Raw genomic sequence first — 15,457 nt, forward strand, 5'->3', positions numbered from 1 at the left:
CTATCATAGACGCATGATTTAGAATTGACAGCAAAAAACGGAGGACGGAGGACGAAGGGTCCCCATAAATAATGTATTGGGAGAATTTATTATTGACGAAGAAAGGGGAAAATTATATGAATTTTAGAAATATATATAAATAAAAGTAAAAAATATATTTAAAAAAGAAGGGGGAATTAATTTAAAATGAAAAAAGGGGTTTAGAAGGATTAAAAACTATTTTGAATTTTTAAAAATTATATATATAAAAAAATGTATGTATATTTTATATTTTATATTTTATATTATATATATATAAAAAGGTATGCGACCGGAAATGAATAGCACAGGAGATATCTGTATATTTGCATAAACCTCTTATTCCTCTTGTGCCAATTTGTAATGTAAATGTAATGTCTGCCCTCATGTTGTAAAGCGCTGAGAAAACTGTTGGCGCTATATAAAACCTGTATAATAATAATAATAATAAACCCTTAATAAAAGAAGAGACAAAAATAAATGAGAGCATAAATTTATCTTATCATTAGAAATAGTGAAAGATGTGTTTCTAGAGCTATTAATCTAGAATATCGGGAATATAGAGGTAGGCAAGATTTCGGATGTATGTATAAGGAGCCTATCTGTATGTGTTTCGGGGGGCTGATTTAAAAAAAAAAAAAAAACTCTTCATAGGGCAAAGATAAAGGAGAAAATATATACATTTACGGGATATATGTTAAGAATAGTTGTTAAATAAATTATTTTAAAATTACATAGAGGAACTATATGGCATAGCATCAATACTCTATTATGAGAAAAGAAGGAATGGTTCAAAAATCAATTAGTGCAGAATATAATGATGGTAGGGGGAGGATTAAAAATCACTGATAAAACAGTTGAGGTCAAATTCAATGTTCAGGCCTTTTGGCGTAAGCGTGTCCAAGGTGAATATCCATTTTGACTCCAGTTGACTCAGAGTCCTTACTTTATGCCCTCCCCTCCAGTGTTTTATATAGGGCTCAATCCCCCAAAATTTTAATTGCGACGGGTCTTTCTTGTGATGAAGGGCAAAATGCTTGGATACATTGTGTTTATCGAAACCTTTTATTATATTTTGTACATGTTCTTTTATTCGGACTCTGAGTGGCCTCTTATTGCGACCGATGTACTGTAGCCCACAGCTACATTCCAGGGCGTATACGTCCCCAACCGTATTACAACAAATAAATTCATCAATTTCGTAAATATTTCCAGTACTTGTTGACCTAAATTATTTTTTCTTCTCGTTTGGATGTTTTGTTTTGGTGCAAGCGTAGCACCTTTTGCAAGGGTAAAAACCTTTACCTGTAAAGAATGTTAGCCCTCTACCTGGGGGGTCTGGGATATTTTTTACAATTTTATCCCCGATGGTGGGCGCTCTCCAGTATACATACTTTGGAAGCGCAGGGAGGACTTCGTTAAGACATGTATCTGCTTGTAATATATTCCAGTTACGTTTGATTATTCGTTCGATTTGCTTATGTTGTATATTGTAATCTAGGATAATTGGCACAAGATCTTATAGTGGCTTACTGTGGGGTTTGTCTTTGAGTAAATCTTTACGATTTATAGCCGTTACTTCTGCTATTTTTTTTGTGATAAATTCTTCAGTATAGCCTTTTTCGATGAATTTTGCTTTCATGCTGTTCGCCTGATCTTGAAACAGTATATCTTGGGTGCTGTTGCGTCTTAGGCGCATTAATTGACCTTTGGGAATGTTGTACAGCCAATTTCTGTGGTGGCAACTTCCCAGTGGTAGATAGCTATTACGATCAACGCTTTTAAAATTCGTTTTGGAGGAGAAAGACCCTTGTTCTTGTGTTATGTCAAGGTCAAGGAACGTTATGGTTTTGTCACTAATTTCCCATGTCAACTTGATGTTACGATTATTTTTATTTAACTTTTCTAAGAAGTGTATGAGATTAGTTTGTTCGCCTTTCCATATTAATATAATATCATCAATATATCTTTTGTAGATGACTAGTTCACTTGGTGGATTACTGAAGACTACATCTTCCTCCCACTGTGCCATAAAAAGGCCTGCTACACTGGGAGCAAATTTTGCGCCCATGGCTATTCCTGTTTTTTGTAATAATAGTGCCGATTGAACCAGAAATAGCTATTTTTTAGAACTAAGGGTTTATGCAAATATACAGATATCTCCTGTGCTATTATCATGTATTACCTTTATATATATATATACACATTTTTTTATATATATGATTTTTAAAAATTCAAAATAGTTTTTAATCCTTCTAAACCCCTTTTTTCATTTTAAATTAATTCCCCCTTCTTTTTTAAATATATTTTTTACTTTTATTTATATATATTTCTAAAATTCATATAATTTTCCCCTTTCTTCATCAATAATAAATTCTCCCAATACATTATTTATGGGGACCCTTCATCCTCCGTCCTCCGTTTTTTGCTGTCAATTCTAAATCATGCGTCTATGATAGAAGCAAATGGGTTATGCTCGCTGGAGCTACCCGCACATGTTTTTAAAGTTGGTCGTTTGCTCTATTATATAGCGATGCCCACCAACATTATGTCCACCGGCCGCTCTAGCGACACATTTATACCAAGATGGCCGCTATACGTCTTCCGGCATACAGCAAACCGGATGTTTACATCCTTGAAACCAATAAAATGGCTGCCGGTCTACTTCCGGCGACCATGTCGAAACGAATATAGCCGCCGCGATACTTGCGGCGCCCGTTTAATAATATAAATCAGCTGCGTTTGTGGATTTTATTTACCTGCCTATATATAGTCACTCCATATGCGTTTAAGCTATACCCTGATGAAGTCACGTGACCCATGACGAACACGCGTCGGGAATTACCGCTACCGATAGTGACATTGGTCGAGCTCGCTGCTCGTTTTTACATTGCCTTTTGTCATCCTTTTACACAGTAATCAGTGCATTTCTATAGTACTGATCGCTGTATAAATGTTAGTGGTCCCAAAATAGTGTCAAATGTGTCCAATCTGTCTGTCTGCCAAAATGTCGCAGTCACGATAAAAATCGCAGATCGCCGACATTACTAATAAAAAAATGAATAATAAAAATGCCATAAATCTATGCCCTATTTTATAGACGCTATAACTTTTGCAAAAAACAATCAATATACGCTTATCAATATACGCTTATTGCGTTTTTTTTGTTTGTTTTTTTTACCAAAAATATGTAGAATACATATTGGCCTAAACTGAGGAAGAAATTTTTTTTTTATATATTTTTGGGGGATATTTATTATGCTACAGCTTTTTTTTCAAAATTGTTGCTCTTTTTTTGTTGATAGTGCAAAGAATAAAAACCGGAATGGTGATCATATACCACCAAAAGAAAGCTCTATTTGTGGGGAAAAAAGGACATCAATATTGTTTGGATACAATGTCTCACGACCGCGCAATTGTCAATTAGATAGTTCGCGAACCGGAACGTTCGCGACGGGCCCCATTGACTTCAATGGGAGGCAAACTTCGCAAACCTATAGGTCAAATTTGCAGCCACAAAATAATTATTAGCTGTGCAAACATAGTCCCACCACATGGCCAATGACATAACACATGTATGAGGTGAATCTGGGATCGACAACTACAAGCATTCTTTTTTTATATGGGAAATTGTTGTGACAATTCAGGACTGTGGAGCGCATGAAGGCAATGGAGGAGAGGGAAGGTCAGGGACCAGGGTAGGCAAAGAAGAGGGTGCAGGAGATGATCACCAGCAGCGTGACATACAGCAATGACACCTGCACCGTGATAGAGTCATCTGACAGCAGCACCGTGATACAGAGCACTGACATCAGCAGCGTGACATACAGCAATGACACCTGCACCGTGATAGAGTCATCTGACAGCAGCACCGTGATACAGAGCACTGACATCAGCAGCGTGACATACAGCAATGACACCTGCACCGTGATAGAGTCATCTGACAACAGCACCGTGATAGAGAGCACTGACATCAGCAGCGTGACATAAAGCACTGACACCAGCACCGTGATATACAGCACTGACAGCAGCACCGTGATAGAGAGCACTAAGATCAGCACCGTGACATAAAGCACTCACACCAGCACCGTGATATACAGCACTGACAGCTGCACCGTGATAGAGAGCACTGACATCAGCAGCGTGACATAAAGCACTCACACCAGCCCCGTGATATACAGCACTGACAGCAGCACCGTGATAGAGAGCACTGAGATCAGCACCGTGACATAAAGCACTCACACCAGCACCGTGATATACAGCACTGACAGCAGCACCGTGACAGAGAGCACTGACATCAGCACCGTGATATACAGCACTGACACCTGCGCCGTAAGCAGCCCCAGGAGGAAGTCAGCATAGCACAGGGATGGTGGGAGCCCCTCATAATGAGCATAGCACAGGGATGGTGGGAGCCCCTCATAATATGCACAGAAGAGGTACAGCCCCAGGAGGAAGTCAGCACAGCACAGGGATGTTGGGAGCCCCTCATAATAAGCAGCCCCAGGAGTAAGTCAGCACAGGGATGGTGGGAGCACCTCAAAATATGAGCATAGCACAGGGATGGTGGGAGCACCTCAAAATATGCACAGCAGAGGTACAGCCCCAGGAGGAAGTCAGCACAGCACAGGGATGGTGGGAGCCCCTCATAATGAGCATAGCACAGGGATGGTGGGAGCACCTCAAAATATGCACAGCAGAGGTACAGCCCCAGGAGGAAGTCAGCACAGCACAGGGATGGTGGGAGCCCCTCATAATGAGCATAGCACAGGGATGGTGGGAGCACCTCAAAATATGCACAGCAGAGGTACAGTCCCAGGAGGAAGTCAGCACAGCACAGGGATGGTGGGAGGCCCTCATAATATGCACAGCAGAGGTACAGCCCCAGGAGGATGTCAGCACAGCACAGGGATGGTGGGAGCCCCTCATAATAAGCAGCCCCAGTAGAAATATGACACCGCTCAACCTCTTCAAAGAGGAGGGTACGGGCATATAGTACGGTGTGCTTTTTTTGGACAAGGAAGTGAGCCAAATGAAGAAAGAAGGTCTGTGTGCTTGATTAAAAAAATAGTTTATAGACATATACATGGTCTACTGGTCACATGTGTTGAATTCCGCCGAGATCCATGACTCATTCATTTTTAGAAATGTGCGGTAGTTAACACTGTCGTGAGCTAGGTGAGTACGCTTATCGGTCACGATCCCCCCTGCTGCGCTGAACGTCCTTTCGGACAGGACACTGGATGAGGGGCAAGCCAACAGTTCTATTGCAAATTGGGCAAGCTCTGGCCAGAGGTCAAGCCTGCCCACCCAGTAGTCCAGGGGTTCATCACTCCTCAGAGCGTCCACATCGGCCGTTAACCCGATGTAGTCGGACACCTGACGGTCTAGGCGTTCCCTGATGCTGGATCCGGATGACACCTGTCGATGGGTCGGCTGAAAAAATGACCTCATATCCGAAGTCACCAACACATCTTCAAACCGGCCTCTTCTTGCAGGCGCTGTTGGATTGGTACCCGCAACTCCTTCTCTGGGAGTGGAAATTGCTCCTCTGCCAGCGCACGCAAAAGTAGAATGCAGCATTTCTCGAAGCAAGGCCTGGAAGTGCTGCATTCTGACAGCCCTCTGCGACGGCGGTAACATTTCCGCCATTTTGTGTTTGTACCGGGGGTCTAAGTACGTTGCCACCCAGTACTGGTCCTTGACCCTTATGCTTTTTATACGGGGTCCCTATTAAAACACTGGAGCATGAAGGCCCCCATTTGCACTAAAGTGGAAGCGGTGTGGTGGCCTGGCTCCTGCTCATCATCCAGGATAATGTCATCCTCTTCATTCTCCTCTCCCCATCCACGCACAACAACAGGGGTCCCAGAAAGGTTTAAAGCATGCTCTTCTTGCTCCTCCTCATCCGCCCCGGCACCATCCTACTCTGACTCCTCTTCAGACTCATGTTGTTCACTTGTCTCAGATAGAGTAGCCCCCCCTGGGAATTCATCCAGCATTGCGACTTCTTCATCTTCCTGCTCCTGCTCCTCCACAGCTTGATCAATGACACGACGCAATGCACGCTCCATAAAGAAGGCATAAGGTACCATGTCACTGATGGCGCCATGGCTGCGACTGACCAGTTTGGTGATCTCCTCAAATGGCCGCAGAAGTCTGCATGCGTCGTGCATGAGCAGCCACTGGCGCGGTGAAAAAACCCCAGCTCCCCAGAACTGGTTCTGCCACAGAGTTCATACAGGTAGACTGCACGTTTCTGCTGGAGCAGCCTATCAAGCATATAGAAGGTTGAGTTCCATCGCGTCGGGCAATCGCAAATAAGACGTCTGACCGGCAGATTGTGTCGCCACTGAATGTCAGCAAGGCGAGCCATGGCCGTGTAAGATCTTCTGAAATGGGCCGAGATTTTCCTTGCCTGCCGCAAGATGTCCTGGACCCCAGGGTATTTGACAATAAATCGCTGCACGACCAAGTTTAAGACGTGTGCCATGCATGGCACGTGCGAGATTTTGCCCTGTTTCAATGCGCTAAGCAGATTGGCACCATTGTCACACACCACTTTACCAACTGTCAAATTGAGCGGTATTAGCCACTGATCTGCCTGTGAACGCAAAGCTGAAAGGAGTGCCAGGCCAGTGTGGCTCTTGGCTTCCAGGCACAACAGACGCAGCACGGCATGGCAACGTCTCACCTGGCATGTGGAATAGGATCTGGGGAGCTTGGGCGGTGCAGCGGAAGAGACGCTAGCAGCGGAAAAGGAGGAGTCAGCTGAGGAGGAGAGGGAGGAGGATGGAGTAGGAGGAGGAGAAGAAGAGTCAGGCCTGCATGCAATCCGTGGCGGTAAAACCAAATCTGCATGGGTGCCACGGGTTACATGCTTGACGGCCGTCAGAAGGTTCACCCAGTGGGCAGTAAAAGTGATATACCTTCCCTGCCCGTGTTTGCTAGACCACGTGTCTGTGGTCAGATGTATCTTGGCACCGACACTGTGTGCCAGAGATACATTCACTTGCCGCTGAACATGGCCATATAGCTCTGGGATGCCCTTCTCTGGGAAATACTTCCTTCCTTTGACCTTCCATTGTGGTGTTCCAATGGCCACGAATTTGCGAAAGGCCTCCGAGTCCACCAGTTTATATGGCAGTAGTTGGCGGGCTATGAGTTCTGACAAGCCAGCCGTCAACCGTTGGGCAAGAGGGTTATCCGGCATCATCATTTTTTTACGCTCGAACATTAGGCCCACGGAAGCCTGCCTTTTTGCAAAAAAACGTGAGCTTTGCGTGATGGAAGGTGGAGTGGAGGACAATTGTGAGGAGAGAGGAGAAGGAGAAGTAGAAGACGAGGCTGGACGGTGAGAGCCTGCAGTGTGGCTTTGTGTGTTCCGTTGCTCCCACTCGGCTCGGTGATGGCTGCCCATGTGCCTTCTTAAGGCGGTCGTCCCTAGGTGAGTGTTGGGCTTACCGCGACTAATGCGTTGACTGCAAAGACTGCAGATGGCAACGCTATTGTCAGCAGCGGACACGTTAAAAAAAGCCCACACTGCGGAGCCATGTGCCGGTGTCCTGGGAGTGCAAGATGTGACCGTACATGGTCGATGACTCGCTCCTGATACATTTGCAGTCTGCTTTGTCCCTCCTGTGCAATGTAAGTTATTCCTGCTTCTCCTCCCTATCTGCTGGTCCATATCTCCCTCTGAACTCCCCTCCTCTTCCTCTCTTGTGGGCACCCACGTGACATCACTAGACACGTCATCATCAACGTCACCTTCCCCACCGCTATAAGTAGAGATCTCGGAGCAGGCAGCAACACCGGGGACCAACCTCCTCCTTGGGCTGATCTGGGTACTGTCGTCAGACTGCTGAGTAGCGGTTGTTGCTACCTTCTCTTCCTGATCCAATACCAAGAGTGGCTGCGCATCAGAAATGTCCTCTTGATATGGATCGGAAAATAATTCCTGTGACTCAAGCGGAAGGTATGTGGTGGTGGTGGTGGTGTTGTTGGTCTGGTGCGTCCTTTAAAGTAATTGAACGCACCTTCTGCAACTTCCCACTTTGGCTCAAGCCTGTTGCTCCTGCCCTACCCCTACCACCCCTGCGGAAGGGCCTGCCTCTTCCTGTCATTTTTTAAATGACCCTGTGACAAAGCTCTCAGTCCCTATACCGATGAAGGACTTTTGTGGACCAAGTAGGTTGTGTGTGAGTGATTAGCAGACTGTACGTCAGTCCCTATACCGATGAAGGACTGCTGCAGTATAGGGCAGCGGTCAGCAGTAGTGCACCTCAACCCTATGTATTGTGGACCGATACCAGTCCTTATAGAATAGCAGACTGTACCTCACTCAACCCTATGTACTGTAGCACCCTAGACAGACCAAGTTACCAGTCCTGATAAAGAGCTTTGTGGACCAAGTGAGTTGTGAATGATTAGCAGACTGCAGCAGAAGGGCAGCAGTCAAGTATAATATTCTTTCTATATTTGGAAGAAAGAATATTATACGTGTACAAGCCTATTACCATACCACAGATACCAGTCCTGAAAATAACCTTTGTGGAACTAATAGTAACAGCTACTGTTTAAACTGACCCTCACTGCCTGACACACTGCTTCCTGCCTGTCCCTATATAAACTGGCAAAACAGAGGCGGCTGAAACAATAACTGGTTACTGGAATAGCACTTTTGTGGACCTGATAGTAACAGCTAATGATGATGACTAATCTGGCTGTCCCTACAGCAGACACAGCGTCCTGTCCCTTTCTCTAAACTGACAAAAGACACTCAGGCTGCTGCAACAATCAGCACAGCAAACCTATATACACCTAACACCTATACCAGTCCTGAAAATAACTTTTGTGTACCAAATAGCTAGCGATTTATCTCTCCCTGCTCCACACAGCAACCTCTCCCTATAGTGACAGAAGAAAGAATGTAAAATGGCCGCCGGATCGGGTGTATTTATAAGTTAGGGGGAATGTCCAAGTGTCCATGTGCTGTAATGTCTCAATTGGCTGTCCTGTACCCCATGATGGATGTGTCATCAGGTCAAAGTTCTTTTACACAGTAAAAACACGGAAGTCCGCTGGGCGAACGGCGCCAATAGTCCGCCGAACGGGCGGACCGCGAACAGCCGAAATTCGCCGCGAAACGACCGCCGGGTGAACTGTTCGGCCATCACTAAGTGCCGTATCGCAAAAAAGGGCTTGGTCAGGAAGGGGGTAAATCCTTCCGGGAATGAAGTGGTTAAGGGAGAGTCTCCCCATTGCAAGGCATACAAAATTTAAACCATTCAAGAAAAGTAGTGGAGGGAAAGAGGACTAAAGGAAGGTTCAATCCCCAGTATGCTACAGGACAGCAATCAGATCTGGTCAAGCTCCCTAGGCTAGATGATGGAGGGGAAGCAATATCAATACCTCTGATGCATCTGGGAAGGGTATCAGCACATGCATTATTTATATTTACGGTATGTCTCAAGTAAGCATGTTCTCCAGCAGGCCCGGACTGGCCATAGGGCAGACCGGGCATTTGCCCGGTGGGCCGTGGCCTGTTGTTGATCAGGCCGCACAGCTGGAGGTAAGCGGCCACCGCTCGCCTACCGCCATACGGCCGTGCCTGTGTCCTGCGGAACTGGCAGCTGCATGGGCTGTGCTGTGTGTCTCTCTCACACACAGCTCAGCCTCAGCGCCGCGCTGACAGTTCCGCTCTCCTTCTCCAGCTGTGGGTGTCCGCGCGGTGGGGAGAGCTTTAGGCTGCTGTCACTATTACCCCCCTCGCTCCCCCTCTCCTTCTCACGTTGGCAGCAGGGGAAGAGAAGGCGTTCCTTTTTGGTAGTTTTCCCTCCCCATTGGCCAACACAGAGGGCCAATCAGAAGAAACTAGAGGGGCATCATGGGAAATGTAGTCCCAGAGATAAATGGCACCATTGGTCTCAGCAGGGAGCAGACTATAGTGCCCAGCATGCACTCTGCTGGGTTGAAAGAGAAAACCCAGAAACAAGCTGAGGAGTGCTTGTAGCAGCTACTACAGGAGACATGGCAAATGAAACAGAGGACTGTGCTGGGGGAACTAATAGCCCCAGCACAACCAGCCACGCTGCACCGCACCACCAGAGAGAGAGAGTGACGCTGCACCGCACCACCAGAGAGAGAGTGACGCTGCACCGCACCACCAGAGAGAGAGATTGACGCTGCACCGCACCACCAGAGAGAGAGAGAGAGTGACGCTGCACCGCACCACCAGAGAGAGAGTGACGCTGCACCGCACCACCAGAGAGAGAGAGTGATGCTGCACCACCAGAGAGAGCGCGACGCTGCACCGCACCACCAGAGAGAGCGCGACGCTGCACCGCACCACCAGAGAGAGCGCGACGCTGCACCGCACCACCAGAGAGAGCGTGACGCTGCACCGCACCCCCAGAGAGAGCGCGACGCTGCACCGCACCACCAGAGAGAGCGACGCTGCACCGCACCACCAGAGAGAGCGATGCTGCCCCGCACCCCCAGAGAGAGCGACGCTGCACCGCACCGCCAGAGAGAGCCACGCTGCACTGCCAGAGAGAGCCACGCTGCACCGCACCGCCAAAGGGAGCCACCCTGTACCTGCAGCGCCAGAGGGAGCCACCCTGTACCCGCAGCGCCAGAGAGCAGGTCAGTGTCACTGGGCCATGGACACAATAGGAGACAGACAGTACTGGCATGGCCACAATAGGACTGGGACACTATAATATAAAGGGGACTGCCCCTTAAAAGAGCACTGTAATCATTGCAGTGCCCCTTTTTAGTGCAGTTCCCTTTATATCACAGTGTCGCTGCACATTACAGTGTGGAGGACCAACACCAGCCACCCCCGGTCCCTGGAAAGGTTGGCTGCTCAATCTAAAATGCCCGGGCCTATTTTTTGTCCCAGTCCGGGCCTGTTCTCCAGCATTAAGGGGTGCACTAAAGAGAAAGAAAAATTTAGCCTAAGCTTTCCAAAAATATAAATCATGCACAAATCTAGGACCTGTGAGATGTAGAAAAGTCATAGCATATGTAAGGTGTAGGGTCCAACGTGACACAAAAGGAGCCCAGAAAAAAATAAGGACCAAGGTTCTTTGAGTCCAATAACAGGAAAATCATAAGGTTCCATGGTTGGTAGTATCTTTCCCTGGGGAGGTGAACATAATGATGGGGGGCAGGCAAATGCCTGGTAGGCACATACTTGCCAGTGAAGGGTAAGACAAACTAAACTTTAGTTATCCAGATGTCAGAGTTTTAGGAAGTGAGGTGCACCAGACCAAGGACAACAAGCAAGGAGGAGACTGAGGCATGAAGGTAAGGGTGATATAAACTAAACAATAAACAGTGCAAACAATATAAACGCAACCCTAAACTAAACTAGTTAGCAGATCATAAAATAGACTAGAATAAAGTGAACGTTTAGAGCTGAAAAGGGTTGCAGAATAATATTATATTTGGGAGACGAAGAGATCACACAGGTTAAAACATAATTTGCAGATGTTGGTATTTGGGATGGTTATATTCTGCAAGGTTTCATGACTTAGGCCGCATACACACGCGCGGACTGTTCGCCCAACTTTGTCCGTCAAACAGTTTCGGCAAACAGTCCGCTCAAAATTAGCATGGACGGACATGGCCACACACGACGGACGAACAGTTTGCTGAAACCGTGCGCGATGACGTGAACGGCACGTACGACGGGACGAAAAATACGACGTCCTATACACTGCATTATAACTTTCGGCGTGTAAATCCTTTCTGAGCATGCGCGGAACTTAGTTTGACGAACAAGCCTACACACGAGCGGACTGTTCGCTGAAACAAGGTTTCAGCGGACAGTTTTTCGGAAATTCCGTAAAACCTTGTTCGTCAAACTGTCCGCTGAAACTGTCCGCTGAAAGCCCACACACGAGCGGACTGTCCGCCCAAACACTGTTCAGCGGACAAAGTTGGGCGAACAGTCCGCGCGTGTGTACGCGGCCTTAGTCAGACCTAAACAAAAAAGAAGTGATGTGGTGAGGGTTTGAGTTCATACTCAGTCAATACAATATAATTTACTTAAATACTCCAGTTGAAACCTGGGAACGCATTGGAATACTTTAGGGAAATTTTAGGTTCATGGGTAGCGCCATAGTATTTAGCACTTCTGCCTACTGCTCTAGGTTTGAATCCCAAACATTACCAGCATTAAGTCTCCTTGTGCTTGCATGGGTTTCCTTCGGGTACTCCTAATTTATTCCTCTCAGCAGAATAGTACCTGGGCCCTGCTCCAAACATAAGGGATTATACGAAGGGATGGCATGTAATGTTGTCGTTCTGCACTGGACCCTGTGTTTCCATTTGCTCATAGGATCATTGGCTCCTTTCTAAATTGGCTCTAGTACATGTGTGGGGAAGATAGTGCCGCCCCCCCACCTGTCTCCAAGTCATTGCCCATAGCGCTTAGAGGGACATTTTATTTATTTTATTTTTTTCAAATGACAAATTTTTTTTAAATTGCATTTTAGTGTAAATATATGAGATGTGAGGTCTCTCTGACCCCAGATCTCATATTTAAGAGGACCTGTCATGCTTTTTTCTATTACAAGGGATTTTTACATTCCTTGTAATAGGAATAAAAGTGACACACTTTTTTTTTTTTTTTTAAGGAACAGTGAAAAAAATAAAGGTTAAAATAAGAAAAAAATTTTTTTAAACGCGCCCTGTCCCGCCAAGCTTGCGTGCAGAAGGAAAGCTTCACATGTGAGGTATCGCTACGATCAGTAGATTGAGAGCAATAATTTTAGCCCTAGACCACCTGTAGAATTAAACTTCGCCTATGGAGATTTTAAAGGGTAAAAGTTTGTCGCCATTCCATGAGCGGGCGCAATTTTGAAGCGTGACATGTTTGGTATCGATTTACTTAGCATAACATTATCTTTCACAATATAAAAAAAAAATTGGGCTAACTTTACTGTTGTCTTTTTTTTTTTTTTTATTAAATAAATAATTTTTCCCCAAAAAAGTGCGCTTGTAAGTCCGCTGTGAAAATACGGTGTGACAGACAGTATTGCAACGACCACCATTTTATTCTCTAGGGTGTTAGGATAAAAAAAAAATTTTTTTATATATATATATATATATATATATATATATATATATATATATATATTTTTTTTTTTTATAATATAATGTTCAGGGGTTCTGAGTAAAGGCTCCATTAACATTGATGGTTGTCATTCCAACGGCCACCACCAGAGGGCGCCAGATTCCAGAAGGAACCATAGGATCACAGAAGGCCTCAAAGCCGGGGGCTCAATTACCGGCCGGCGGCGGCGCGGCCCTACGCGATCACACCGTGGGGGTCCACGGAGATAGGATACCCCCAGCTGTGCTGCCCCAGGCGCCAGGTCACTAATTCTAGTCGCAAATGCGACCTGGCGCCTGGGTTTTATCGAGCCCTGATTTATGAGATAGGGACCTTAGATTGTAAGAATGTACATTATATGTGGAATGCTGCTCAAATTAGTGCCACAGAATAAATAACTGTAATAAATAATGACAAGGTTAAATACAGTTCTCAGCCAACTAGCTAAACCTCCTATACCTACCATGTCTGCTTAACCACTTCCCGTCCGGGGCACGACGATGTAGGTCGGCAAAATGGCACGGGCAGGCAAACTGACGTACAGGTATGTCCAGTTGAAATTGCCACCCTGCTATCACGTGCGCGCTGGCCGAGACCCCGTGAGTCCGGTCGCGGGTCCCGCGGACTCGATCGCAGAGGGGATACCCGCGATTGTCTCACAGGGAGGCTGAACAGGGAGATGCGGAAGTAAACAGCATTTCCCAGTTCTGTCTAGCAACCAGTGACACTGATCTCTGCTCTCTGTGATTGGAGCAGAGATCAGCATTCACTAACACACAGCCACGCCCCCCACAGTTATAAACACGCCCCTAGGACACACTTAACCCCTACACTGCCACCTCCTGGTTAACCCCTTCGCCGCCAGTGTCATTTACACAGGAATCAGTGCATTTGTATAGCACTGATTGCTGTATAAATGACAATGATCCCAAAAATGTGTCAAAAATGTCCGATGTAGCCGCCATAATGTCGCAGTCACAACAAGAATATGTATCGGCCTAAACTGAGGAAAAAAATATATTTTTTTATATTTTTGGGGGATATTTATTATAGCAAAAAGTTAAAAATAATGTGTTTTTTTTTCAAAATTGTCACCTTTTTTTGTTTATAGTGCAAAAAATAAAAAGCACAGGGGTGATCAAATACCACCAAAATAAATTGTGGGGAAAAAAGGACATCAATTTTGTTTGGGAGCCACGTCGCATGACCGCACAATTGTCAGTTAAAGCGACACAGTGCCGTATCACAAAAAGTGGTCTGGTTTTAAGCCAGCAAAATGGTCCGGTCTAAAAGTGGTTAAAATGATGAAGAAAAAGCATGGCATGCAAGCCTAAAAATTATGTGAAAATAATTTTAGATGGAATACATTTTTCTGGAATTCAGTTATCATTTATTGGGTGACCTAAGGTGACTTTTTTGTTTTACTTTTATCAGCATCCTGTTTTACTTACTGTACCTTCCAGTTACTGCATGTTTTTTAAAGTATGGCAACTTCACATTTTTTTTATCGTTACTTTAACTACTTTATGGTAGCCATTTTTCTTAGACTTGCTGTATCCACTGTTTAACTTATTTTTTTTTATCTTGCCCTTAGAATTTAATAAAGCCTTACAAAATACAGGTATGTTTAATTAAATTATTTTTCTATAAAATAGTATAAAATGGTATAGAAATACAAAATAGCATAAAATAGTATAAAAGTCTTGTACTGCAAATAATGCACCACAACACCCACCTCCTTATTTAAAAAAAATGTAATACGCACACGGAAATATGGGCTCATTGATGGAACACTGTATTGTCCAATAGCCCATAAAAATGCAGTCCGAGTGGGACAGTCCATAAAGTCTGTGAAGAAGATGACTGTCCCTAAGGGAAATCATTCAGTATTAGTGATAAGTGAACTTGTCTTGGTTAAAGTCACAGGGTGTTTGATGAATACAGTTTGAAATTCTGAAAACCCAAACTTAGCAACAAATCCCATTGAATTATAAGGTAGGGGAAATATTGTGTGTAAATTCTGTGTAATTTTAAAAATTGGGCAACACAGTAAAGCCACTAAATGTTTACATTACATTTTATTTGGGGGGGGGGGGGGTGTTTTAAAGTAGTCAATAGTTAGTGTTAATCAACATTTCAAATTTCATGGATAGCTTCAGTTACAATGTATTTTGGAATTTGGTTGTGTGGCATTTGGTAGCAGTGAGTTTTTATCAATTGGTAATAGGCCTGCTTGACCGGCAGATAGAAATTAACCAGGAGTTTATGGAGGATCTCTCTGTTCTCTCTGTTCTTTCGAATGAAAACTGTTTTGCC

At 45.0% G+C, this 15,457-nt stretch overlaps 1 protein-coding gene across 1 annotated transcript in view; it reads left to right on the plus strand.

The window, feature by feature from the left end:
* Window positions 1-15,457, plus strand: part of LOC143942246 (butyrophilin subfamily 1 member A1-like) — a 76,652-nt gene that overhangs the window by 56,120 nt on the left and 5,075 nt on the right. Inside the window, exon 6 of the mRNA XM_077463492.1 lies at window positions 14,736-14,762. Coding sequence (XP_077319618.1) covers window positions 14,736-14,762 — 27 coding nt within the window. The remainder of the gene's footprint in view (window positions 1-14,735; window positions 14,763-15,457) is intronic.

The sequence above is a fragment of the Lithobates pipiens genome, unplaced genomic scaffold (genome assembly GCF_037356315.1).
Source record: "Lithobates pipiens isolate NorthernLeopardFrog02 unplaced genomic scaffold, aLitPip1_a1.2 Scaffold_30, whole genome shotgun sequence".
NCBI lineage: Eukaryota > Metazoa > Chordata > Amphibia > Anura > Ranidae > Lithobates > Lithobates pipiens.